Genomic DNA, 25,496 nt, shown 5'->3' on the forward strand with positions numbered 1-25,496 from the left:
CCGTCGCCGCTGTCCCCCCGCCAGGCGGCGCCCGCTCCCCGCCCCTCTCACCCCCCCTCAGGCCGAGCCGCGGTCGCTTCTAGGTTCGGTTTTATTTAATAAAATAAAGTACAACGATCACCCGGCGGGGGACCGGCGTCCGGGGGCACGGGACACTCCTGCCACTGCCCCGGCCGAGGGATAGCCCGCCCTCCCTCCCCGGGCTGGCAATTCTACCTGGCGAGCGTGTGCGACCGGTACCGAGCGAGCCGCCATCGGGGCTGCTGAGCCCAATGTGCGGCAGAGGAGCATGCGGGCGGGCTGCGGTGCCCAAACTAGTAGCTAGGGACTCCCGGGGGAGGCCGGGCTGGGCAGGCAGACGGTGGCACGAGAGCCGGTGATGGGGAAAACAGAGCAGGTGGTGTGGGGAGGTGCCGGGTGCTGCCCCTGCAGCGGGAAGCCAGGGTGCCCAGCAGCAGGACAGCCAGAATCAGTTGGAGGAGAGCAAGGAGCTGTGGGAGGACAGGTCCATGCTGCTGGCGCTGAGGCCTCTGCTCTCCGCACGGAGGCCTTGGGTGCCCTAGAAAAAATAGTGCCGGTGAGGTATTTGCAGTCCACCCCCACGCCCCAAAGTTGCTACCCCAACTCCAGCACCCCTTGCCTCACAAGCCAGAGATGCCCTGGTGCTGCTGTCAGACTCATTAGGTGCTGCCTCTGCTCTCATTCTGTGGCTGGAGGGGTTGCTGAGCAGGCAGGGAGGTGGGTACTTGGAGGCAAGACCTTCAGGTTTGGATCTATGACCTTGGAAGAGGTCTGCAGCTGCCCAGGGGTGCCGTGGGAGCACCGGCCTAGGCAGAGTGGCTCCAACACCGCACAGCCTCACAGTGAACACACTGGGAGGTCTCAGGCACTGCCCCTGTGGCCCACTCTTATGCCCCTGACCAGCTGTGACATAGGCCACAAGGCCCTACCCCAATGCCCACTCCTGTACCAGCCCCTCCACCCACCCTGTGCTTACCTCGAATGAAGCATCGCTAGACTTGTGCAAGTAATTTAATGATGCAGCTCGTTTCATGCTACAAGAAAGCAGAGGAGAGCAGGTTTGACCACGCTGTGTCTGATCGAATCCAGACCCACAAGTTGGCAGGGCCCCCACCTGCCCTGTACCCAGCCTGATCCTTGTTACCTACCTGGTGTTCCTGGGCTCCAGGGGACCATTGCCCTGCAGTTTCTTGACCAACATCTCACTGCTCCTCCGTATCACATCTCGGATTTTCCCCAGGGAGCTGCTGCGCTGCAGAGTGCCACTGCCATCCTGGACACAGAGACACAAGCCAGGATGATGGCTGAGTGGCACTGATAAGGCTCTGGCATGCTGCTGATGAGTGGCTGGAATTGGCTCCAAACATCCTCTTGTCTGCCTGCAACTGAGGATTTAGCCCTGGCCCAAAGCAGGCTTAGTGCTGACTACATGGTTGCCCCCTCACCTTGGTCCTTCACGTGACATGATGACCATGGAGTCAGGGACCCCCTTCTACCATTGCCTGGCTCATCCAAACTGATGAGCCTACCTGATGCAAGCCCAACACCCAGACAGGCTGCTGACTTGCCCCAGGACACCAGCACAAATGGCACGGGCATCCCCACATCCCTGCTCAAACATGACATAGCTTCATCACCTGCAACAGCTCAGGCAGCAGCTGTCAAGGAGGTACCACTGCCCAGAGGAGCAACAAGCCCTGATGAGAGTTCCAAGCTTAGGGATACTTTTGTTCAGGCCAGGACTCTCTCCTCACCTGCTGCTGGCTGGAGACTATGCTCTCCCACCCCTTGCCCTTCTTTACCACATCATTACCAGTCCTCCTCTCCATCCAGCACTCATCCCGATGCACACCCTAGTCCTGCAGGCTCACTCACATCAGATAAGCACATTCTACAAGCACACACAACCTTCTCCCACCTCTAACAGCCCCAAGACAATTAGCTTTGAGCCTCCTGAGCAATTCAGGCAGCTCCACTGGGGACACATGGCTGCTGTGTTGCCAAGACTCCTATGCCCCCCACCTTTAGCTGTGTCCAGCCACACTAGCTGCCCCAGGGGTGGAACTTCGCAGGGCTTTATTTATGTCTGCCTGCTTGTTCTGAAGACCAAAACCAGCCAGAAATCTTGTTCCCCAGCCTGTTTCCTCCCATGTGCCTCCAGAAGTCCCCACTACTCAGAAAGGCACTTTCAGCCCTTGGCAGGCTCAAGCCCACCTCCTGCACCACATGCATGCGAGACACAGGTTGCCTGAATGACACATCATACCACTGTGTCATTACGGCACCAAGCTCTTCCTTTGTGGCCCAGCCTGCTTGTTACATAAGGTTATGGCACGGCTGCTGATGTGGAATTACTTTTGCTCTGATGGCCTGGTAACAGCACTCTTCCCTCCTCCCGATTCCAATGGCCCCTGGCACACACGAGCGGCACACACGGGCAGTAAAAACTGAGATAAGGTGATGGCAAAAGCCCTTTGCTCTTTAGGATGTGGGGGAGTCCCTCTGAATGACCAAAATGTATTGTGGCTCAGACTAGCAGCAATTAATTACCCCAGGACTATCCATGCAGTTCTGCAGGTAAGCAGGGTCTCTGCCTTAGAGGCCAGTCAGCCCCTTGTGCTGACCACTACAGGTTGTGGTCCTAGGGAAGCCTTTTCCAGCACATCTCTGCCCTGATTAACCAAAGCTGATTCAGCTCTAGACTCCTTTCTAACAGCTGACCAGGATTTTTCTTACCAGCAACCCTTTCTCATGGTATTCATTTCATCCCTTCTTGGATAAGCTAAGTGCACTTTCTCATTGGAATGAGGGGTTTCCAAGTTGGGAGCCATGTGTTGCTGCTGCAAGGGACTCACTCAGCAGAAATGCAGATCACCAAAAGTAGTAAACAATTCACTCCTCCATAAAGCATCCTGGGCAGGTTTTGGAGGAGATGGACATCAAGTGTGTGGCATTAGCAAAGATGGAGTAGGGTGTTTTTTGCCTCCCCACCAGATTTGCACTGGTTACAACTCTTCCTGCCATGCCAGACACTGTTCTTTTCCCAGGGCACACAAACCAGTGGTGGAAGAGGGCACAGAGCTTGGGCACGGGAGCAGGACCATAGTACAAGGGCAGCAGGATCTGGCCAGGAAGTATGCTCTTGTGTCAGGGCTGGAGAGGATGGAGCCACATTTTCCCAGCTGCAGTGATGCAGACTGACTGCAGACCAACACCAGAACCAAATGCTGCTGCATGCTGGGTTAAAAATAGCCTCTCTTCTATCCCCACTCCCTTTTCTGCAGGGTTATTTTTAACCCAGAACATTTATGGGGTTTGGTTTGCCGCAGAGACCCCACCCCATTGCACCCACCAGGATGAGAGCATTCAAAGAAAAAGCAGCAGCTCCACCACTGAGCTGCACTGCCCTGCATGCTCCTACCCTGCCTAACACACAGAAGCAGCAGACTTAGGCAGGATTTGGCAGCATGTGGAGCTCACTCAGAACTGCGAGACACAATGGGGTATTTCTTTGGCTAAACAGAAACGCTTCTTGGGGAAGCTTAGATCCCCCAGGGCAGCCTTGCCACACATGGGTAACCTGAGAACTGAGGTTAGCAGCAACCCCAGACTGGAGGACAGGGAGAAGCACAGTGGAGCTGGGTCCTTCATCTCCAATTCTCAGCCTAAGAGAGGTGCCCTGAGGACAGCACATGCCCCTGAACACACACAGACAGACACCAAGCATCCCCACACCTGCTGCAGCAGCATTTGCACCCACCACCCCAAGACTGACCGACGCTGGCCTACAGAGCATGGAAAGAAGCACAGGGCAGCAATTTGGGTCTGTCTACCTTTAATTAGAGGTATGGTTGTTACAGCACCAGGTCCAGGACATGGCAAAGCACAGGGTCAGGTGGCCCCGAGGTCCAAATGCACCCTGCCCTGGGGACTCACAACTCTCCAGGAGCATGGAGCAGCACTAGGAGAGGCAGGAAAGGCACAGCCCTGGAGCACTTGGCCTTGGACTCCACAGCCCATGGTCCAGAGGACAAGCTTCCTTTCAGCAAGCATAAACTCCCAGAGGAGCAGCATGCATGTACCCCAAGGCCTCTGCACCACCACAGGAAAGCCAGGCCCAGACAGACACAGGCACATTTAGCATCATAACCTGCCAGAAGACTAGCATGAGAGAAACAATCTAGCTAAAAAAATAAGGGAGAGTCCTGCGCTGGCCTCTGGGCTCTATCCTGCTGGCTGCAGCCTCCTTAGCTTTCTTCCCAGGTAGGAGGGCCAGAGAGGTTCACTTCCCACAGGAGGCAGGATGATTGTGTAAACCCAAGGGTGTGAGACTCAGAACAGTGGTAGTCTGGCTCTAGGAAACATTTCCTTTCCCAGTAGTGACCAGCAGCACCAGACCCTGTGAAGGCCTGAAGTACCAATCAGAGGCACTGAGCCACCCCCACAGACCCTCAGGGTCAGTACTGTGTGCCTAGCAGGTAACTGGGTTACAGATTTTCCACCCACTTGGCTAGGGACAGACAGACTGCAGTCAGCCCTAGGGACCTGTGAGCAATACAGCCCCTTCCCTTCCCCTATGGCAACCTCTCTCCAGCCATCCCATCCGCTCCCACATGCTCAGAGCATCCCCTGCCCCAGCTCCTCCCTTCCTCACATCCTTCTCTGCATCTCCTTTTTCTCCCAACCGTTCTGCTCCAAACCAGTCCATTCCCCATCTGAGCCACTTCTAATGGCCTGGGGTCTGACCCCTTGCAGAAAAGTTCTTTCCTCCTACCCTTCCTCTGCCTCCAAGAAACAGCAAACAACTTCAGCCCTGCTTCTCCCACCAGCCACACCTAGGAACCCCATAGCAATGGGGAGCTGATTCACCCCTTAATGCCATCAGGTGAGGAACTTGGATACAGCATCCAGTCAGGAGGCTGCAGCTCAACATGCTTGTGCTGGCAGGTCCCTGTTCCATGCACGGCCCTTGGCTGTCACCCCCACACCTTGTCTTTGATGTCCAGTAGCTCTGTGGGCCATCCTATACTCCTGTGCCCTGTAGAGAGACCCACATACTGCCCCTGGGTTGCTGAGCTCAGCAGGGAGGAAGGTAGCAAGATAGGGACTGCCCTGTGCTGCAGGAAGAGCCCAGCTCACCAGGGACCAGCGCAGGTTTGCTACAGAGCACTAACATCAGCTAAGCCTACAGGGAAGAAAGCAAGTGGGCACATGACAGCCCTGCCTAGGCCAGGCCTTGCTGTCCCATAACAGCCACCCATCTTCGTGCCTCTGTAGAGATGGAAGGAATAAGCTAGGAGGGTTGAGGACGTCTAATGACGGTGGAGTCACCATGCCTGGAGTGAAGACAATCCCCTCCCTGCAGGCCTGGTCCCCAGGGATGTACAGGGGCAGGCTGGGGGTGGGGGCATGCAAGGGGACGGTGGCCCGTCACCCTGGCCAAGGGGAGCGGGCAGCTCCTCGCAGATTCTTCCTGCTCTTGCTGGCCACAGGACTGGAGCTGGGCCACGTGGCCAGGCACTCCTCTGCAGGCATCGCGGTGCCCTCGCGCGCTGGGAGGGCTGGGGGACTGGCGTGGAGTTCTCGCCGAGGAAGGAGGGATGGTGCGGAGGAAAAGTCAGAAGATACAACACAAACATCCAGGTGACTGCAGTGGAGGGGAAAGAGGGAGTCTCGGGAGGCATTTAAGCCTAGTGCACAGAGAGGAGAAAGACACAATTTACAAGGCTGTGAGGTTGTAGGTCACCTAGGGAACAGGTGGGGCAGGGCCCAGGCTGCATGCAGAGACAACGGGCCACGTCTGAGCAGGGAGAGATTCTTGTGAGACAAACTGCAGGCTCACTTCTTCGCCAACGTGTTTAGCGTGCTGGCAGGAACAGCCTGGGCCTCCTGCTGTGGGGGGTCCTTGCTCCTGGGCCTTGGGCATGGGGTACCTGCCAAGGCCACTGCACCACTGAGCTGGTGCCATCCCTGCACTCACGTCCCAGATGCTGGCTCTCACAGCCCAACTGCCCGGGAAGCAAGCAGTTGGTCCACGCCCTGGGGTGCTTCCAGAGCTGCCCATAGGCTCAGAGGTTCCTGGCACCCTGGGGGCTCCCATGGCCCTACCTGCAGCCCATGACAGCTAAGGGAGGGCAGCAGAGACAGCTTTAAGGCAGCTCATGTGAGGTCTCTGGACCAACAGAGAGAACAGGCTGTGACAGACAGGAGCAGCAGGAGCTGCCACAGTCTTCTTTTGGGCTGAGCTGCAGCACAGTGCAGGGCCGCTGGCTTGGGAGAGGAGACTGGTTATGTGTGCAGCAGGCTGGAAAAGGCATCATATGGCAGCAGCTGTGCCACCTAGGCCCTCAAATCCTCTATCTACAGCTGGCTGGGTCAGGGAAGCTCTGTGAAGACCCTTGTGGAAGGGTCATATGAGCAGGAACTATTCCCCTTGTCTAGGACAGGCTGTGGGAAAGGGTGGCATTGCCTACTTGTCTTGAAACGATCACCTCAGAGACTGTCAGGAAGGTCTTCCCAGACCATCACCAGTGCAAAGAGATGACTCAACACCAACTACAACCAGGAGGAACTGCAAAGATTCACCAGCCAGCATAGGGACCAGGCAATTCTAATCCAAACCTTCAGCCCTCCCTCTGTGCTTGTCTAGCCCCATTACTAATAAGGAGTGCAAGGGCCCAAGGTCAGTGCCTTGCCAGGGCTAAAACCCTCTTTACTCCTTATGCCAAGAGCTGGGACAGAGGAAGCCGTGCATCTGGCAGAGGCTGCTGGGTCCTCTCAAAGGTCTGTTCTCCAGATCCCCTTCAGCCACCTCCTGTGTACAATCCACAATCAAGAGAGCCAGCAGGCTTCGGGTGTTGAAGGGCTGTCATGGCAATAGGAAAGAAAAAGGAGGAAGGGAGGGAGCTGATGCAGGTGAGGATAGAGCAGAGCCAGGTAGGGAAGGGTTAGTGACAGCAGATGTGAGGGGGCAGCGAAGGACTCTGTGCACTCAGCATCTTGTCTTTTCCAGGCTGCAGCAACCCCTGGGTACCCAGCTACACTACACTCTCAGCTAGAGTTTGCAGAAGGAACAGTAAGTGTTAACAGCTCTAGCAACCCTCAAGCCACGCACCCACCAGCACCATGCTCACTTGTCACCTCTTCTCCATCCTCCTCCTTGCAGGAGACAAAAGGTGCCAATTCCAGACCTGGATCACTACCTTTCTCCCAGCTCAGTGCTAGTAACCAAAGTGCCCCTCAGCCTCAGAGCAAACCTAGACAGCCTCAGGTTGGCCTGTCTGTGCCCCAGCTAACACCAGTCTCTTTCCACCATTAGTCAGCTCATCCTGGCATCCCACAAAGACCTGCCTTTTATCACCTCTGCTTGGCCAGAGCCAGCTGAGGGCATGAGACCAGGAGACGGGGACAGCAAAGACACTGGCTGCAGACTATTCCTGTGCCCTGCAGTCACTCACTCACAGACACACCAAGCACATCACACGCACACAACCCTCCCCGGGCTCAGCACTGTCTGTGGCGCAGCGCAGGACAGACAGCCGAATGGCTCTCAGAGGCTGTGTGAGCTTGAGATGGGGCCAGTGCTCTCAGCCAGGGCCTCAAGAGGGGAGCAGCAGGGAGAGATGTTAATAAGGTTGCAAGCCTAAGATTAAAGGGCAGACCAGGACCAGCTCATGCTGTGCATTTCCAGGGCCCGGCAGCTCCTCTGAAGCAGGAGCCCTTAGTTGGGAATACCTGGCCTGTACACCTGAAGCCAGACCCAGACACGCACCTTTGCAGGCTGGTTGGCTCATGCCAAGAAAGAGGGGAAGGAAATGTGCAGGGAACGAATGGAGGCAGACAAGGATGCCACGACAGGCCACGCGGGGACAGCCCTCAGCCAGGTTGTCCCTTCTCTCTGGCAGCCGGCTGAGGCCATTCTTGATGGTGTCTTGTACTTACCCCGCTCCATTCCACGCCCATACTCACTTCCTCGCTACCGTCTGTGGCATTCTCGTACTTGACGCTGCCTCCCAGGCTCCGACGTCTCTCTGTGCCATCACCCTCCTTTAGGATCTCCACCACCTTCGTCTGGTTGATCGGGTCAATGCCCTGCAAGTAGAAAAGGAAAAGGAAGAATAATGTTTGGCCCTTCTGTGTTCCTTCCCTCTAGAGATCTGCCCTGCATCACTGTGCTTAGTTCCATTCCCTCTTCTTGGCCATTGCCCCACCACAGCCAAAACATTCCAGCACAAGCAAGATGCAGCCAAATGCTGTTTCCTGCACTTAGCAGTCTCTATTTGGATTCCCAGCTCCGTGAGTCCCCACAAAGCCATAAATCACCCTGGGGAACAAGGACTTGCTACCCCAAAGCCGACAGCTTTTTTTCTTCACATTTTGGAGTGTGAAGTATTCTCCTGTCCTTCGGTCTTTGTGCTAGGTGCTTATAGCTCCTGCTTTATTATTTGAGGATTGACAGGAGTTTAGGGAGAGAGGTACTCTAAGAAATTCCAGGTATGTCCTCTGGACAAAAACATTACTCTGTAGAAAACATCCCAGTGAGTGCAGTTCTCAGTAGCTGACTAAAGCCCAGTAATCTGTCTTAACTCAGCTGCACTGCAACGAGCCATGCCTTCTTCCCCACACATACACACATTGACATCTACTCCATCCCTGCATACAACCCCACATGTGTACACACATGTCTACCTCTGCACAAAAGCAATCCCAATCACCAAGGTGTTCTGGTGCCACGGGAATGTAACCAAGAACATAAGAGACTGCAAGGCCCAGGAGAATCCCTCACCACACCCCAAACCAAACACAGTGCCATAACCTGCCACCCCAAGTCCTGCAATGCCCCCTCCACCAGGGAAGGTCTGTCTGGGGTTACCTGTCGCCGAGAGCGAACTGCACACTCCTCCAAGGTCTCCGCTGCCTCCAGCTTGCCCTGGCGCCGGTACAGTGCACCCAGGTTCCTCAGAGTGGTGTTCACAGTCGGGCTGTAGTAACACATGGAAGGTGAGTGGGAGCCCTGGAGCCACTCCCTTCAGAGTCCACAGCTGCCCACAGACCACCTCTTACCTGCTAACCTTACAGGCCTTGTACCAGCCACCATACTCAGCATAGGGAGCACTGTCTCTGTGCTTGCTCTGCAGGAGAGATCAGAGCTGTTAGTCCCACACCTGCTGCCCTCCTCTGGCCTATGCTCTCCCACTAGATGCCAGGGTCAGGCCCAGGCTGCACCCCCACACCAGCCCAACCTTTGGAAACACAACATGCAAAGGCAGTGACGAAGCCCAGCAGGTTCCTGGAGGGAAAGTTAAAAGCCCATTTGCCACAACACATTTTGGCCACAAGCAAAAGTGACAGCCCAGTACCAGGAAGGAGCATTATATCCCATCTCCTTACCCCCTTCCATGGTACCAAAGGCAGCAAGAACAACACAGCCTATTCTCATGGCATTCTGGAGGGCATAACACCCCAACCAACATGCAAAAGGAAGACAAAAAACCCCAACAAAACCCCAAAGGCATGCCAGGCTGCATGGGCATTAAGCCCCTCAGACATGACTAGCAAAGAAATCAGCCAGCCCCATCCCACCCTTCTGCCTACGAGGTCAGGCCTGCCCACAGCAGCTCAGCCCAGTTAGTTGTCTCCTCTCCATGCCCAGCCTTTGCACCTCAGAGGTGGCTGGCTGGCCCTGTCATAGCCAGGTGCAAAGGGGCAGCTGGCCAGAGCAACAGGAGAGGAGGCAGAACTCGACACTCAAGGAGGAAGATCTGGACAACCCACACTGCAGAGCAGTAGCTGCTTGCCAGCATTGCCCTGGGCCAGTAGGGACCATGGCACCTGCAAGCAGGAATCTGTCACTGCTGCAGGAGCAGGGCTGCTTGTCCATATGCTGTACACCCTAGTGTAGTGGCAAGCACCTGGGGGAGTGCCACACCCCAGCTCTGCACCCACAGGACACATGGACTGGGCAGGAAGCACCCAGTTCAGCCCTCAGCCCAGGCTGCTCTCACCAAGCAGGTTCAGGGAGCCACTGCTCCATAGGAGTTTCCCCTCTGGAAAGGGTTCTAGCCCAGAAGAAACTGTCTGCACTGGGAACCGTTTTTCTTACTCAGTCCCACAGCACCTCTCAACTTTATCCCACATGCCAGAGTCTACCTGAACCCTAGGCACATGTGGTTTTCTTTGCACCAGAGCCTACACGGCCTGGGCAGGCACCAGGGACAGAAGAGTTCAGGACTCAATACACCTCTGAAGCTTGAGGCAGCCCTAATGGGTGTCCAAACCTGACAGGAAAGGTGTCAAATCCTCTAGAGCAGATAAAGCCCAGGCTGCCAGCTGTGCCCAAGGCCCTGCTGTTGTCATGAGCTGGCCTCCCTCTGCTGACAGGAAAGAGGGGTAAGGGAAAAAAGTAGTGAAGCTCTGCAAGTGGGATTTCATGCATTTTAGTAGAAGATATGGAAACAGCACAAGGCAGAGCACTGCAGCCCCATCTCCTGGGTCAGCAGTACAAGCATATCTGTGATTACTGCTGCTTGAAACAGGAATGCCAACCATGGTGTGCCATGGAGCACAGGCACAACTGCCCTAAGGACAGGAGCCCCAGGGGCAGAGCAAGAGGCTCAGCCCTTGCCTCAGACTCAGATGTAAAACGAACCTCACTCCATCTGTGGGTCCCTGAGCCTGCTGTCTTGCCCTGTGGCAAAGCTTGCATTATCTGGAGCGTAGTTCCATACTACAGCTATCTACTTTTCACCTCTTAATTCTCCAAAGATACCATCAGAATAGCCTCAATCCTAGAGGGGGAGCAAGGGGAGCCTGATCTCTACTCCAACTTGGATTTCTCCAGGATGGTGCTGCAGCAAGTACAGATTCTTTGCAGCAGACCCTTCATAGTGCAGCAACTGGAGCAGTGAAAAGCTGAGCACTGCCCTGCACTGGGAATGGCACAGAGCACTTCAACAGGAAGACACAGGATGCTGGTGGGAAGAACCTCCTACTGCTCTGCTCTCAGGACTCACAGGATGGGACTGATTAGTCACTAAGTCAAGCCTGCCAGCCTGCTGCCTGAGCCATTCAAGACTGAGAGCTGCTCTGGGGGCAAAGGAATATGAAGACTGCTCCCACTGTAGCTAGAGGACTAGACTAGAGCCCTTCACTCTGCTGCTTCACCCACCTGTCAAAAAGCAGACAAAGTTTTAGACTTGGCAAAAGCAGAGACAGAACTTTGCTGAATTTATTGTCTGACCACAGAGCAACAGCAGCTTTGCCTTCCAGCCTAGTTCAAGGCAAGCACAATCCATTTCTATCCTCTTTAAAGGCCCACCCTGTTCAGAGATCTTTTTCAGGTTTGGCTCTATTTCCTACAGCAGTTTCTTCTTGACCTCCATTTTTCCCTAGGCAAGCCTATAGGGCTGCTTCAGAAGCCAGTTATGCTCTGGGTACTGGCAGCTCTTTGGAACAGAGTGCCAAGGCCTTGCAGCACAACCCTCTGCCATCCACCATCTTTCATCACCTGCATGCCCAAGAGGAATCACTAAAGCAAAAAGAGATAGCATGCAGCCATGGCTGAGAAGCTCAACAGCCTCAGTAAAAGCCTCATGCTCTCTGATGGGCCTTCCCTCCCTGTCGTCCCAGAGAGCAGCCATGCCACATTCCCCCTCTCCAGACACCTTGGGCCATGGCAGCTTTTAGACTGCAGCTCCTCCAGGAAGGAGCATGTGGCTGTGATAAGAGAGGATCAAACCTCCTGCAATCACTCACCTTGCTCATCTCCTCTCTCTCCTCTGCATGCATCCAGATTGGCTTGTGTTCATCTGTGTGGGGAAGAATGCAGAACAGGTCCACTCACCACCTCATCCTGTTGCTCTGCCTCCTTGCACAACCCAGCATTCTGTCCCCAGAGGCAGCAGCTCCTCAGAGGTAAATGACAAGGTTTCCAGATACTCTTGGTCCCTGGGCCAGAGGCCCAAGAAAGGAAACCAACACTGCAAGAGCAGGACAGGGGAAGGAAAGAACAAGTCCTTTCATGGGGAAGGACATGTGCTAAGTGCACAGGAGAAACTTCAGCCTGTGTCTGGGAATGACTGTGCTATTTGCTATTCTCCCTTTTAACCACAAGTATTCCCAACCCAGTAAAGACTGGGTTGAGACTTTTGAGAGAAGAGGAGGAACAGCTTAATGCTACTGCCATAACTAGAATGGCAGCATCTCAAGGGTTGCCCAAAGCAGGGGCCCCGCAAGTCATCCCATCCCTCATTCAGGGTGACACCAGAACCAGCTCAGTTTAGGCTGAGAGCCAGGAGACCCTTCCCCAGCCCCAGTGGCTTCTGCTGTACAAACCATCCACAGAGCCAAACTCCTTCACGTGAGCACGGGTAAGGATCTCCTTATACAGCACCTCTGCATCTTTGTATTTTCCTTGCTTCAGGTAACAGGAAGCCTGCAACCAAAATAAAACAGCTCCAGCCCCACTGGGAAACACAGCTGCAAGAGGGGGCAGAGGTAATCTATTTCTCTGCATCTTCTAAGCACAAGTCAATGCTCACCTTTCCCATGGCACCCCTCCCTAACCACACACAGCCTCTCCCCAGGGTCTCACCAGGTTGTTCTTGGTCTTGGCCACATTGGGGTCATCAGGACCCAGGCAGCTCTCGTAGATCTCCAGGGCCCGGCAGTAATAGTACTCCACTTCATCATACTTTCCCTGGTTCTGGCACAACAGGGCTAGGTTGTTCAGCTGCTTGGCCACATCAGGATGGTCTTTGCCTAGAACCTGGGGGAACAAAAGAAAAGAAGCCAAAAAGACTGCAGCGGACTCCTGGAATTAGTAGGTGCTCGTCCCTCCAGCACATGCCTATGTCAGACAAAAGCTAAGGACTAGGGAGGTGAAGAGGAGAAATTCCAGCTTCCACCTCCTGGCAGGCCTCTCTAGGGCTGCAAGCACTGGACAGGAAAAGTGGTGGCAGAAACAGCAGTTAAAGAGACTAGGTAGGCCCTGGATCTTCGATGTGCATTGAGGTAATGGGAGAAAGCCCCAAGAGAGACCTGAAAGGTAAAAGTGTGGGAGACTAGTACCTTCTCACGGATCTCCAGGGCTCGCTTACACAGTGGCTCTGCTTCCTTGTACTTCCCTCTCTTGCCATAGAGAACAGCCAGATTGTTCAAAGTTGCTGCCACCTACAGAGACATAAGCTTCTCTGTGAAACAAAGCAACTTCCAGTGGGATCAAACAAGGGGTGCAAGCAGCAGTAACAGTGACTGTCCCATTTCCTCCATGCCTGCAGTACTGCTGCTTCTGAAGATAAGGAGGTCCAGAGACAGAAGGCTTCCCTGCCTACATGGCAGGATCCAAGAGAAGCCAACTCCTGACAGGCTGTACTCAACCAGACAGCAGGAAATACTGAAGTAGTAAAACACTGCGAGAACAGTGCCCCAGCAGCACCCAAAGGTGAAGGAAGGGACTGAAAGAGGAGGGAGATACTCACAGCTGGGTGGTCTTTGCCTAGAGTCTTCTCACGGATGGAAAGAGCATCATTCAAAAGGTGTGCTGCCTCTTTGTATTTATTCTGATCCCTGCAGTGCAAAGTCAACCAGTTACTTGGGATTTGGACAACACAGCCCGTAGCAGGCAGAGCTACAAACAACAGTCCTCCTTCCATGCAGATCCAGCCCTCACAACCCTTCCACTTCTCCATTCCTACCTACTTTAGCCAGTCCCTAGCTATACCCGGGAGTCTGGCAAACCAAATACCTCACCCATGCCAAAACCTTTTTGAAAGGATGTGCTCACCAGGATATGCTGTAGAGGTAAATAGGAGATGCAGAAACCTGTCTTGGCCCAGTCCTGCCCTCCCCACCACGCTCACCTGTACACTAATGCTAGAATGTTGAGCATGGTAGCCACATCAGGGTGATCGTGGCCTGATGTCTTCTCCAGATCCTCCAGCGCCTGCTTGCAGAGCGGCACAGCCACCTCATAGCGCCCCTGGGAGGCATACTGGATAACAAGGTTGTGGAGGGTGCGCAAGCGTGCAGGAATCTCATAACCTCCCTGCTGGGCAGCTGCCACGGCACTGCTGTGCTGGTGGGGCACTATGGACATAGAGAAATAAACATGGCACAGTTGGCACAGCAGGCTTGAACAGAGACAGGCAGTAACCATGCGTGAGCAAACACTTACATCCGGGACCATGCTCCTCCTCCTCATTCGGGAACAGATCATCCAGGGAGTCCTTGGTGGAGTCACCCTCCTTCTCCTCCTGAGAGGATGAGAATCACAATACTGTTGGTTCTCAGAGGAGACAACAGCAGCCTGGGCTAAGTCAGTTGCCAAACTCTCCACCCTTCTGCAGCCCACCAACACACTCAACTTCCCCTGTTGTCTCTGCCACCATATTCCCCCAAAACAAAATGGATAAAAGCCAGATTCCCCCAGCACCAGCATCCATGCTACTCCACTTTCTCCCAGAGACAGTGCCCCATGCAGGCCCCCTTTAGTTACAGGCATTGCTGTGCATGGTAGCTGGGAAGGGACAAAATCCAAGGCAATGCCTGGATTACACCCAGGCAGTACTGCTGGTCCAACCTTCTAGACGCACAAAAAGCAGCTGCTCAAAAGGACTAGGGCATACCGAAGGCGAGACGTCCTCATCATACTTCTTCAGCTGATTCATGAACTCGAGGTGTTTCTTCTCCTCCTCCAGTTGAGCCACAGTTTGTTCACTACGCTGCAGCTTCTGCTGGGTGTTGGCAAGCTCATCGCGCAGCCACTGGTTCTCCTGGCACAGTCTACGCACCTGAGCACGAAGCTTCTGCTTCTCTGACTCCACAGCATTCAGATGGTTGGACAACGCCATCATCACCTGGTTAAGAGTCTCAGTCAGTCACAACCACAATCCTGTGCCTCCCTCACATGCATGCTTAGGGTCCACCCCAGGGTCATGCTGGCCTTCTACACTTAGCCCTTTCCTGTCCCTGAGGCTTATGGGAAATGGCCACATGCCTATCTTCCCCTGTCAGTCCTGGCTAACACACAGGAGATCCCCCACCACCTCACCTGAGCTTCTCCAAGCCCCAGTTCAATCATTTCCACTGACTTGCGGAGCAGGTTGGACTTCTCATGCACGAGATTGGCTTCTTCATCTTTCTTCAGGCACTTAATGGTCTCCAGCAAGCTGTGCAAAATGGAGTTGTGTTCATTCTTGAGTGCTTCCAGCCCTTGCATCACCAGCTTGGTGTTGGAAATGATCTCCTCTTGGCTCAGCTTGTCCAGTTTCTCCTCCCTTGGGTACACCATGGTAGACATAGTCCTAGTCCTGCAGCCCTACAGAGAAGAAGACGAAACCTGAGTGCCCCAGTGCTCTTTCAGAGTGCCACAACCAGACACAAGTATCATAACCTCCTTCAAGCAGTCAGAGATAGTGTTTAACTGGTTGCCTACTCTAAGCCCTTTATCTTACCCTCTCCCTTTGGCAGCAGGCAGCTGTCATGGCACATGCCCCCTGCTTATGTGGCATGGCATGCTGGCAACCAATGCAGTGGCACGCAAGGAGAGGAGACAAAAATCAGTGCTGACCTCCAACACTCGCACATGCCCAGCAGGAGGAGAGCTAATTTAGCCTCCATTTAAGAGCAGAGATTTGTGGCTGCAATCCGTACCACTCCTGCCCACAGACCACTGATGCAGAGAGGCTGTCAGAGCTCAACACCTCTTCTGACTGCAGAGGAAAGGGAACAGAAAGTGGAGGGATGCCAGCTCAAAGCTTTCTGCTTCCTCATGGAAAATCTCCTGGAAGAACATCTCATAGATAAGGAGGCAGCAGTGGCATTACTGTGCCAAAATATTGCCTGACCAGAAGAGCACATCCTGATGATCACAGCCCCAGCACAGAACGGCCACTGTGGTAATAAGGGATGCAACACCACCAGCAGGACTGACTCACACAGTGTGGGGAAGCTCACATACACCAACTGCTACAGTCACGCTAGCATAACCCTTGTGTGGGCGTCAGCTTGAAACACTAAGAGCTTTTCCATCTTCATGTGCCCTGCTGCCAGCCCAAGGACTCCTCAGGAAGGCATAAGGACTCTGTACTCCTTCCCTGTCCTCCCCCTAGATATCCAATGGGAGAATACCAAGCTACTGCCTTGGCACAGGGACACCAACCACTACAACCCACAAGATTATCGTGGCTGCAAGATCCCTCCATAGAAAGTCCAGGAGCTAGGGAAACACAACAGGCCAGAGGGTGCAAGGCACAAGAGGCAGGCAAGGCCCCTTATAGCTGGTTGACAGTATCCTGGCTGTTCCATGATTCAGTCATCTAACCCAGTCCCAACCTCCCTCTCCAGCTGGGCCACCCCAGCAGCCTTCTCACATTAGTCAGTAATAAAGACACCACCCACATCACTATGGGTCACTCCAAAACAAGCCTCCTGCGATGCCCTGCACAGGCAGCACCTGCCCACCAGCATTTCCTTGCCATCTGGAGCTGGCAGAGGGCTCTGCAACCTGAGTGCCCAGGGCCCTGCTGCCAAGAAGCTGGCAAACTGCCCAGGAGCTATGCAGGAGGTGGTGAGGAAATTGCTGCCAATGGACTTGCCCTTGCCCTCCTGCAGGAGACACCTCTGCATGGTTTGAGCTCTTTGTTAGGCAGCTGTCTTATGCCTAGTTTAGTGAGAGAACAGAAATTCTGCCTCAAGTATAGGAACAGAGAGAGCAGAACTCCCCTTTCTGGCAGGGCTCCTTTTCTCCTCACCTGTGCAGTCTGCCCAGGAAGGCTCAGGGCAATCCCACAGTCCAGCTACCAGAGAGTCAACCCTGAGCAATTTGAGTGGCCCAGTTTCTCCCTCATTGCAGCACTGAAAGCGAAGATGATGACCAGCACTGGGACAGCCGTTTCAAGTAAGCACATCTCATTATATCCACTAATTTCCTCCTCTTTATCCTCACTCTTTCTTGAGTTATTTTATAGGCCTGAACTCTCCTCTCAACTCTTCTTTAGTTTCTGTTTCAGTGATACAAATTCATCCCTCAGAAAGGGGAACAAACCCTCAACACACAGTGGAGACCTTACTGAACCTCATCAGGCAGAGGCATTTCATATCTCTTGAAGACTGCGTTCCTGTTCACATCTCTGAACAAAAACTGAGTTGTCCTGCCCCATCTACCCCAGAGTCACACTTGCCAACATGACATTCACTTCATGACCCAGCATCAGCACCAACCATGAGTCAGACTTCACTGTATCCTTCACTTTTGGATATCTGCCATGCTTCATATGCAGTTAACCCTGTGCATTGGGCATTTTACACCAAAATGATCTCATCTGGACTGCAACTTGTGCCAGTTTACTTTAGAGAAGACTGTATGATAAGGATAGCATGAGAAACCTCACTTCCGTTAAGATGGAGGGCACAGATCACTGTTTTGAAAGGAAAAATAGGTCTGTTGAGAGTTGGCTGCCACTCATATCCTATCTTCCAAACTGATTTTCCAGAAACCAGCAGTTAAGCAGACCAGTTGACAACTACCCTGGTTATTCTTTTTCCCACCTTTATAACACATCTGTGCGATCAAGTGCTAAAGCGATAAAGGAAGCCTTTCCTAAGGCAGACTTCTGCAGGTGAGCACAACTCAGGAGCAAATGTACAACAATTCCCAGCCTGAAAGAAAGACACTGGTAGCCCAAAGGACACTAGTGCTGCCTCATCTGGCCAAGTACTGTTGTCCTGCTCTGAAATAGATCCAGACAGCTTCCCAGGAAGGCTCAGCAGGCACTTACCTGCTTCCACAGAACCCAAGGGTTCTGCCAAAGGGTTAAACGGCTCGATCACTCCTTTCAACTCATAAGGAAACACAGCCTCAGACTTAGAAACAGGTAAGTGGGAGTTCAGTGGAACACAGGCAATGCTTGGGACACAAGATACCCAGGAATGGCCTCATACCCAACACACCACAAAACTAGAACTCTGTTGTAAAGATGACACAGCTAGGCAGTCCCTATGGGTACTGGGGTCAGCTGTGAAATGCTGAGTTTTCAGGGCAGCAACACTTATGTCCATCTTGCTGCCATCTTTAGAAAGTACAATACATATGCCTTGGGAGGAGGAACATGTTACAATGTTACAGCATAAAAAGCAAAAACAGTCAAAACATCCTGACCCACAGCACATCAGACTCATCCTACCCTGCAACTACATCCTCAGATCCTTCAAGACATACCAAAACAGGCTCTTCTCTCACTGGCTGTGCAAACATTTGTACACAACCTTGGCCTAGGATGACATCCTAGAAGCACAGCTCTGCTAGGTACCAACACGTTTCCAGTGTTCAGTGGCGGACAGGGGATCGTTCAGACTGGACAGACCTAGGGACAACATGCAGCTGCTCAACAAGAAAAGAAACGTGAGACTGCAGAGAAGTCACTCAAATGCTGCTGCCCCTTGCACAGCAAAGAAAACCAACAAACACTAGCGGGAGCTGACTTATTATCCTTCCAAAGCAACAATTTTCCCCCCCCAGAGTCTTATTTTCTAGTTCTCTCCAGTGCTGACAGGTCTACACTTGGTGCTCAGCCCTCCAAAGGGGAAACATGCTCTATGGCAGCCAATGTCAAGGTCAGGCAGGCTGAGGTTGCTGCATATACACTCTTCCTACTCCTTTACATTCAGCAAAGGGCACTGAGTGTCCTTTTTCCAGACAAAAAACACTCCTGAAGAGAGGAGGGGAGACATCATCACCTGCCTTTTGCAGGGTGAGCTTAAACTGGAATAGGAAGAAAGAATGCTTCTCCAAACAGCTCCTTGGGAATGGACTGCCCAGTTCCTAGCTTATTCTGCTGCATTCCTCATGGCTCTGCAGGTGTCACAGCCCAGGTCTCCACCCGCACGTTTCCGCTCTAGTTGGCAGGTCTTCCCTATTTACTGTGAGCTGCTAGAATAGCCTGGCTTTCCAACAACACCCACCTCATCTCCCCTCTTCTGCTCCCACTTGGAGGAGTGCTGCTGGAAAGACAGGGAAGGAATATTGGTGGTAACTGCAGCAATCAGCCAGGAATCCACCAGCAAGCACATCCTGCCAGGCAGCAACCTTCCTCCTGTATTCAAGTGCATAACCAGGAAATCACTGAAATTGCTGATGCAATTTCAGCAGCTCATTTTTCTGCCTCTGAAAACTGTTCCCACATGCAAGAGCTTTAAGAGGAAAGAGCTGGAAGCTTCACTGCTTTTATCTTTAACCCACAACAGTTACAAGTACGTCAGATTGAATGGGTCCAAATGAATCTTAAAGCTCAGGATATGATGCCTAATACTAGAAGACTATGGAGAGTGGGAAAAAAAAAAAAGGCACCAGGGAAATCAGGAGTCAAATACAGCAGGACAGAGATTTCAGGTCTAAGCACACCTCAACAAATTCAGTTCACAGCCTCTCTGCATGTCCCTGGACCTAAGTGAAATGGAGGGTACCATCCCAAGTCGAACAAGAAATAGTGTCAAGACAATAACTGCAGCTTCGTTCAAATTGCAGAAGGCCTGCCAGTACTTTCTGTACAGAAGTGGGCACAGATTTTTAGCAGGAAATTCTTCTGCAGGAGATGGTGATCTAGGGATATGGTAGTTGCAGGAAAACAGCTGGGTTCTGGAAAAAAGGCTTCCGATGGAAGAGTAAGTCTGACCCACAGCCAGAATGACTGACCACATCTGGGAGATAGATAGCAATGGTAGCATTTAGAAATAGGAGCAGAGGGCTTAGTCTTACTTTACCATAGTTATCCCAGTCTCATGCTGTGAGACACGCTTATGCTACCTGGTAAAACAGCAAGGTTATATATTTGGGAAGAAAAATTACTTGACAAAAGCAGGGAGGGTTGGTGAGTGGGGTGTTTTGGTTTTCTCTCTGTTGGATCTCTGCCAGCTCATTACTGCTGAACAACAAAGGGTCTCTGGAAAGACTGGTTGACCTCCAATGAAGCTAGAAGTGAGTTCGCAAATAAGACAGCTGAGTCTTCAACACTGCAACAAAACCTAGACCTAATACTTTGGATGCTGAAAAATAAAATAAAAGCAATAAAAAGCAATCAGAGTGCCAAAGCTGCAACCATCACAGAGGCCATGTCATGAGCACAAGCTTTCTCCTTGTTTTGATACCATAGTGTCAGAAAGCAAATAGAGGCTGTAGGAGATTAGTCAGCTGCACAGAGCCTCTGAGGCTTCCACTGCACAGCCAGGACACATTGACACTGCTAGGAAACCTGCACACTGCCACACCACTGCTAGAAGAGCCACTGTGCTCAGGGTCACCACCCCAGGCCACCTGTAACAGATCCATAGAAAAGGGATGACAAACTGATGCTGCTGAGCTGCACATCCAACAGTTGGCATTTCCAGAGCTGCTCCAATACGAGTAAAAGAAGAAATGCTGAGGTTCATGTGAGGCACAGAGCAGCAAGAGTGCTCTGTGACGCTTGTTACCACTGCCAGAAATGCCTGTACGCTCCCCTAGAGCCACTAAGAACACGCAAAGAGAAGATCAGCGAGGGGTCAGCACCCTGGGAGTTCATACCCAACAAATCTCTGAGCTGTAATCCCAAAGTCAAAAGACGTCACTCAAACTCCAATGTGCATGACATTCTCTGTCACTATTTGTTTCTGGCTCGTAAGTTTCACCACCCTATTACCGAAAAAGGGGGCACCTAGAGCTTCATTTGCCATCCAAAGTTCTTTCCCAATACATTTTCCAATGAATTCCTTAGATAAACTCAATGCATTTGCTTTTACTGAACACCTTTTCAGGACAAAGGAGTGAGGCACAGCACTAGAAATTGATCCAAGGCCTAGAGACAGGAAATGCAGTGCATGCCTTCTTTCAGCAGGGTCCCACAGGGACCCTTCTCCAAAGCAAGAGAAGCAATGCAATCTACCTCCAGCAACAGAGTAGGCAGTGGAGGCAACGAGCTCTCTCACTCACATTCTCCTATGTCCCAAAACCAGGACTCTTCTTGGCATCCAGGCACCCTCCACACATGGTTTTGAAGCCAATCTCCAAGACCAGAAAGGCTTCACCCAAGCAGCTTCCACAGTCCTTAGAGTGGTGTAACTCAGTACAAGTTGACTGTGCTACTGGAAACAGCACAGCCCTCCCTATCCCCTGGAGAGGGATCAAGGCCAGGATTGCTTCTTTTAGCAGCAGCTGACACATGCCAGCTCTAACTGATTGTGAAACTCTGGGGGTTTTTTTCTAGATACTAGTAAGGTTTGTGTTGGGAATGTCTGTGCTAACCAGCAGGCTGCAAGAGGCCCAGAGGACTAGCACTAAGGAACCAGATTTGCAGCTCAAGTGGAAGGTCTCTCCTGCAAGGAGACAGGAGGCTCCCTTCATGCTCTTTCCCTTCAGTACCAAACACTCCTCTCTGTCCCAGAAGCTTCAGCTCCCTACCAACCCACGATCTCTAACAGAAAACACGCTGCCACATAACCCTCCTGAAACCTAGGGCAAGGTGGTGCTAAAGTGGCTTTACAAGGACTTGGCCACAGTGAGTCAGGTTCAGAACCGCTGACAGAAAGAACTCCCCTCCTCTTTCCAGCCTTCAGCTGGAAATGACAAGACAAAAAGGTACTAGGGTTTGTTTTGATTGACCAGAGCAAGCAATTTCTGTGTTATCAAAGCATGTTCCAATTCCAGTATGTGTATGTACTCTGAGTAAGACAGAGCAAGTGGTCTTGTTGGCTTTGTATCAGATCACTCATTCCTTTCAAGGCCAGGAAGGTCTTACTCCCCTTCATTCATTACCATTAAAGAATACAGATATTGGAAGCAATAAGAGGTAAAAAAAAAACAAACAACAAACCCACAACAAAACAACCACCCATAGCAAAAACAAACAAATAAAACAAACAGCACCAACCTGTGCCATTAGCAGAAAGCCATTTTGCTCTGTACGGCACTTCATACTGCTTATGACGTCAGCTGGCTGGGGAAACATGCACCTTCCAGCAGGCCATTGGAATGAGAACAGCGGTCTTCACCACCCCCACCAGCAAGCTTGTGCTGGCACCTCCAGATCAGCTGATAAGACCTTGTTTTTAAATTCTTGCTTATGTCTGCAGCGGCTTACCAAATCCATTCTGCATCTGCTGTGCCTGGGACTACAGTAGAACACCATCAAAATGTGTTTCCAGGCTAGTGGAGACAGAGAGCTAAGAGCTAAGCAGTTGGAATAAAGCCAGTTTCAGAATCTGATTGGGAGTCTCACTCTATAAAAAACAGAGTGAGAGCCATTACCTTGCCCTGACAGCATGAAGTGGTATTAAAGCAGGCAGAATAATTCCCAGGAGCCAGTGCCTCTGCAGGCATCTGTCTAATGCGAATGTTATGCACTGGATGTGCCTGAGGAGTACAGGAGATGGCCAGGATGCAGATAGAACCAGCAAGAGCCCTGAAGCCACCGTGCGTGCCCTGAAGGGCTGTGGAGTGCAAACACTCCCTCCCATGGTGTACCTGGGGCAGCCACAAACACCAGCTGACTGCAGGCTGCAACACTGTGCTATTATTTCCAGAAGCAAACAGGTTTTGTAAACCATAACGAGGCAGCCAAATTCACAGAGACAAACCTCTACCTGCATAACAAGCAAAGGATCCGTTTTACCTCTGGCTCCCCTGTCTAGTTGGAGTTCTTTGTGGCTCTTTCCCAGCAAATTAAGCCTTTATCCAGAAACTCTGCCAAGGTCAGAATCTGGCCATGTGTCCTTTGTGCCCCAAGAGCCATTTTGGAATCTGGGGTTAATATTGTTGTTCCAACCTGGACATTCCTCCAAAACAGCAGATGAAAGAACACATGCTTCCTGCTCCTTCTGCCAATTACAGCAAAGCGCAGCCATGTTTATTTACCCTGTGTCTGAGCTGGCTAGATCTTTGACCTGTGTGTGCTGAACACCACCCTCTTTCCCCACACGCAGAGGCAGGGGCGGGTGCTTTCCACATCTCCAAGGTGGCACGGCAGAGAGGAGACCAAGGTCACTAGGGAGCATGGAACCGCAATAGAATTCCAGATGTCCCTGTGCAAGTCACACAGGGAAGCCTGTGGTTTCTGGAAACGTGCTGCTGCCTCCCACCATTGTGCAGGTTTCTCCCGGCTGCCTGGTCAGAGCGTTCTACTGCAACACCATCCCTCAGCTCTTCTTCAGACACCTCCTCCCAGACGCATCCTCTGCTTCCCAGAAGCTTACCAGCGATTGCCCCCCCCTCCCCCAGCCCAGCACTTTTGGTAGGGCGCACCTCCACTTCGGAACAGCTTAGGAAGCAGTTAATTGATGGGAGGAAGGTTTGGGGGGGAAACAAGGCTCTTTGAGAGCCACTGCTGTATGACCTGCCTCCGTCATCGTTTCTCCGGCTTTGTCTGGCAGGAGTCACGCCCGCTGCGTATGCTTGGAACAAGCAAGCCAGAGAAACCCCTTCAACCCTCAGAACAGCCACAGAGAAATTCTGTGTCCACCTGGCTAAGTGCAAGCTTCGCGAGGAAAAAAAAAAAAAAAAAAAAAAAAGTTGTCATCGGCTCTGCCCGAAATTGCGCATCAAAGCGGTCCTTTGTTCCAGGGTGGCTGGGCACCCTGCCCACCTCAGTCACCGGATGGGAATGTCTCCCGCCCCGTGCCGCAGAGGAGAGGTTACCTGGCTGCCTGCAGCGGCTTGTCCAGCGCCGGGTCCCCTGGAGGAGGCGAAGGAGCGATGGCCGCGGCGCTCCGCGGCTCCCTCTGCCGCGCTGCCCTCGGAGCGAGCAGCGGCGCAGGCACCCTGCGCTCGGCAGCCAACCACACTGCGGCAGGGGGAGGGGAGGGATGCGGACAGGCTCCGGGAACAGGACGGTCGGACGCTCTCCTGGGAGCGCAGAAAGCGCCACGCGCGCCAAGCCCACGGCTCCCTCCTCAGGGATCGACCGGAGCACCAAGGAGCAGGGCCGAGCCCCCGAGATGCCGCCAAACTCTGCCCAAGGAGATCTATCGAGCTCCTCCTCAGACCGCCAAAGCTTTGTTCCAATCCCACCCTCCAATCCTGTGGCGAACGGGTTCTACATCCTGTTTTGTATCACCCTCGCCTTCGTCCCACTGCTGACCCCATCCCAGCCCCTGAAACCGAGCTGGTGCAGCTGCAGAGAACCGTCCAGCTGTGTGGTTGCTATTGCTGTGCCCACAGCGATGGCCAGATACAGGAGATATGGGATGGCTGGAGCCCTACTGTGTGCACACTGCACAGGGTGGAGCTAGACCAGGCAGTGCTGAAAGCACTTGTTCAGTCTCTACGTGCTTTACACAGAAAGGGGACAACGACACAGCCTCCAGTTTAGGTAGTTGCTACAGTGACCCCATCCACAGTAACACGCAACTGTCACGGTGCTCCCTACGATGTTTTGTGAGCCTTATGCTGTCCTCAGTTACCTACATCTGCCTGTCCCAGTGCAGAGCTTCACTGGTGTTCCTGTCCCTTCCCACCGATTCCCCCGAGGGGGAAGGGCTTCAGGTGTCCCAGGCGACAGCCCAGCCATGTTGACACGCAGATTGTCTCTTGCCTCATCTCACAACATACATTTCTTCTCTAAAGCTGTTCTCCCTTCCCTAATTCCAGAGGGCAAACCTGGCTTGCTATGGGGTACACACAGCAATGGCACAGTTAAAAGTCACACAAGTTACAAAGCAGGAATGCAGACATACATTACATACGTTATTTGTCTTACAGTGAAAGCCGTTCCAGGCAGTGAAGGCACAGACTAATTATAGAGCAGTGAATCCCGCAGTCTGTGCCCACAGCACCCTGGAAACAGCTATGGCTGGGACTTCGGGCTGACCCACCGTCGTCACAGACACACTGTGCTCCTCCCTCGGGAGCTCCTGGCCTCCGCCAGCGGCCCCGGCCCTGCCCGCGGCGGGGCCGCGACCCCCGAGCCTGCGGACCTGGCGCTGCCCGAGCAGGGGGGGGCCGATCCCGCGGGCCGCACCTCCCCGGCTCCAAAGTCCGCAGGGCCGGCGCCCTTCACGCCGCAGACCCGCGGCGTTACCGCGGCCCGCAGGACCCGGCACGGCGGCCCCAGCCCTAGCGCTGCCCTCGCTCCTCCCGCTGTCCCGGCGGACAGGGCGCGCCGCAATCCCCAAGCCCCGCCGGCCCCGGCCCCAACACAAGGACCTTCCCGGCTCCCCGCGGCGGGGACGCCGCCCCGGGAAAGGCCTGCGCCGTCGAGCCCCGCTCATCCTCCCCCCTCCCGGGGCCGCGAACCGAGGCCCGTGACCCCGCCCGCCCCACCTGCTCGGCGCGACACCTCGATGGCGGCCCCGGTCGCGGTCGCGGTCGCGGCCCCGGTCCCGGCGGGGGCGGAGCGAAACTCGCACCCAGCACCGCCCGCCGTCCCGGCGGCGCAGCCCCTTTAAATCCAAAATGGCCTCTGCGCCACCCGCGCCCCCTACCGGCGGCTCCCCCCCCTTCGTGCCGCCCC

The 25,496-nt window shown here is 53.4% G+C and overlaps 1 protein-coding gene across 6 annotated transcripts; it reads right to left on the reverse strand.

Annotated features, from left to right (window-relative positions):
* Window positions 1-73: 73 nt before the first annotated feature.
* KLC4 (kinesin light chain 4) lies at window positions 74-25,430 on the reverse strand. 6 transcript variants are annotated; one of them, XM_050314726.1, is made up of 16 exons: window positions 25,307-25,430; window positions 15,071-15,337; window positions 14,646-14,876; window positions 14,195-14,273; window positions 13,881-14,106; window positions 13,500-13,587; window positions 13,090-13,191; window positions 12,614-12,787; window positions 12,355-12,454; window positions 11,776-11,828; window positions 9,085-9,152; window positions 8,894-9,002; window positions 7,963-8,112; window positions 1,170-1,294; window positions 998-1,055; window positions 74-559 (listed from the first exon to the last, which is right to left on the reverse strand). In XM_050314726.1, the coding sequence occupies exons 2-16, from the start codon at window positions 15,317-15,319 to the stop codon at window positions 470-472; spliced, it is 1,902 nt and encodes a 633-aa protein (XP_050170683.1). In that variant the 5' UTR covers window positions 15,320-15,337; window positions 25,307-25,430; the 3' UTR covers window positions 74-469. The 6 variants fall into 6 exon arrangements, with proteins under 6 accessions (XP_050170683.1, XP_050170684.1, XP_050170682.1 ...); XM_050314727.1 differs by lacking the exon at window positions 25,307-25,430 and adding an exon at window positions 23,684-23,843; XM_050314725.1 differs by lacking the exon at window positions 25,307-25,430 and adding an exon at window positions 21,921-21,944 and having other exon boundaries at window positions 7,990-8,112.
* Window positions 25,431-25,496: the final 66 nt, after the last annotated feature.

This window comes from Myiozetetes cayanensis, unplaced genomic scaffold, assembly GCF_022539395.1.
Source record: "Myiozetetes cayanensis isolate MyiCay16 unplaced genomic scaffold, myiCay2020 scf2-11, whole genome shotgun sequence".
Taxonomy (NCBI): domain Eukaryota; kingdom Metazoa; phylum Chordata; class Aves; order Passeriformes; family Tyrannidae; genus Myiozetetes; species Myiozetetes cayanensis.

Bases quoted from the DNA above. Each gene is read 5' to 3' on its own strand.
- KLC4 (XM_050314724.1), bottom strand. The intron at 12,788-13,089 runs GTACTAGTCTCC...TTGTTCCCCCAG, and splicing joins CCCTGGAGATCCGTGAGAAG to GTTCTAGGCAAAGACCATCC. The intron at 12,455-12,613 runs GTGAGACCCTGG...TTTTGGTTGCAG, and splicing joins CCAAGACCAAGAACAACCTG to GCTTCCTGTTACCTGAAGCA.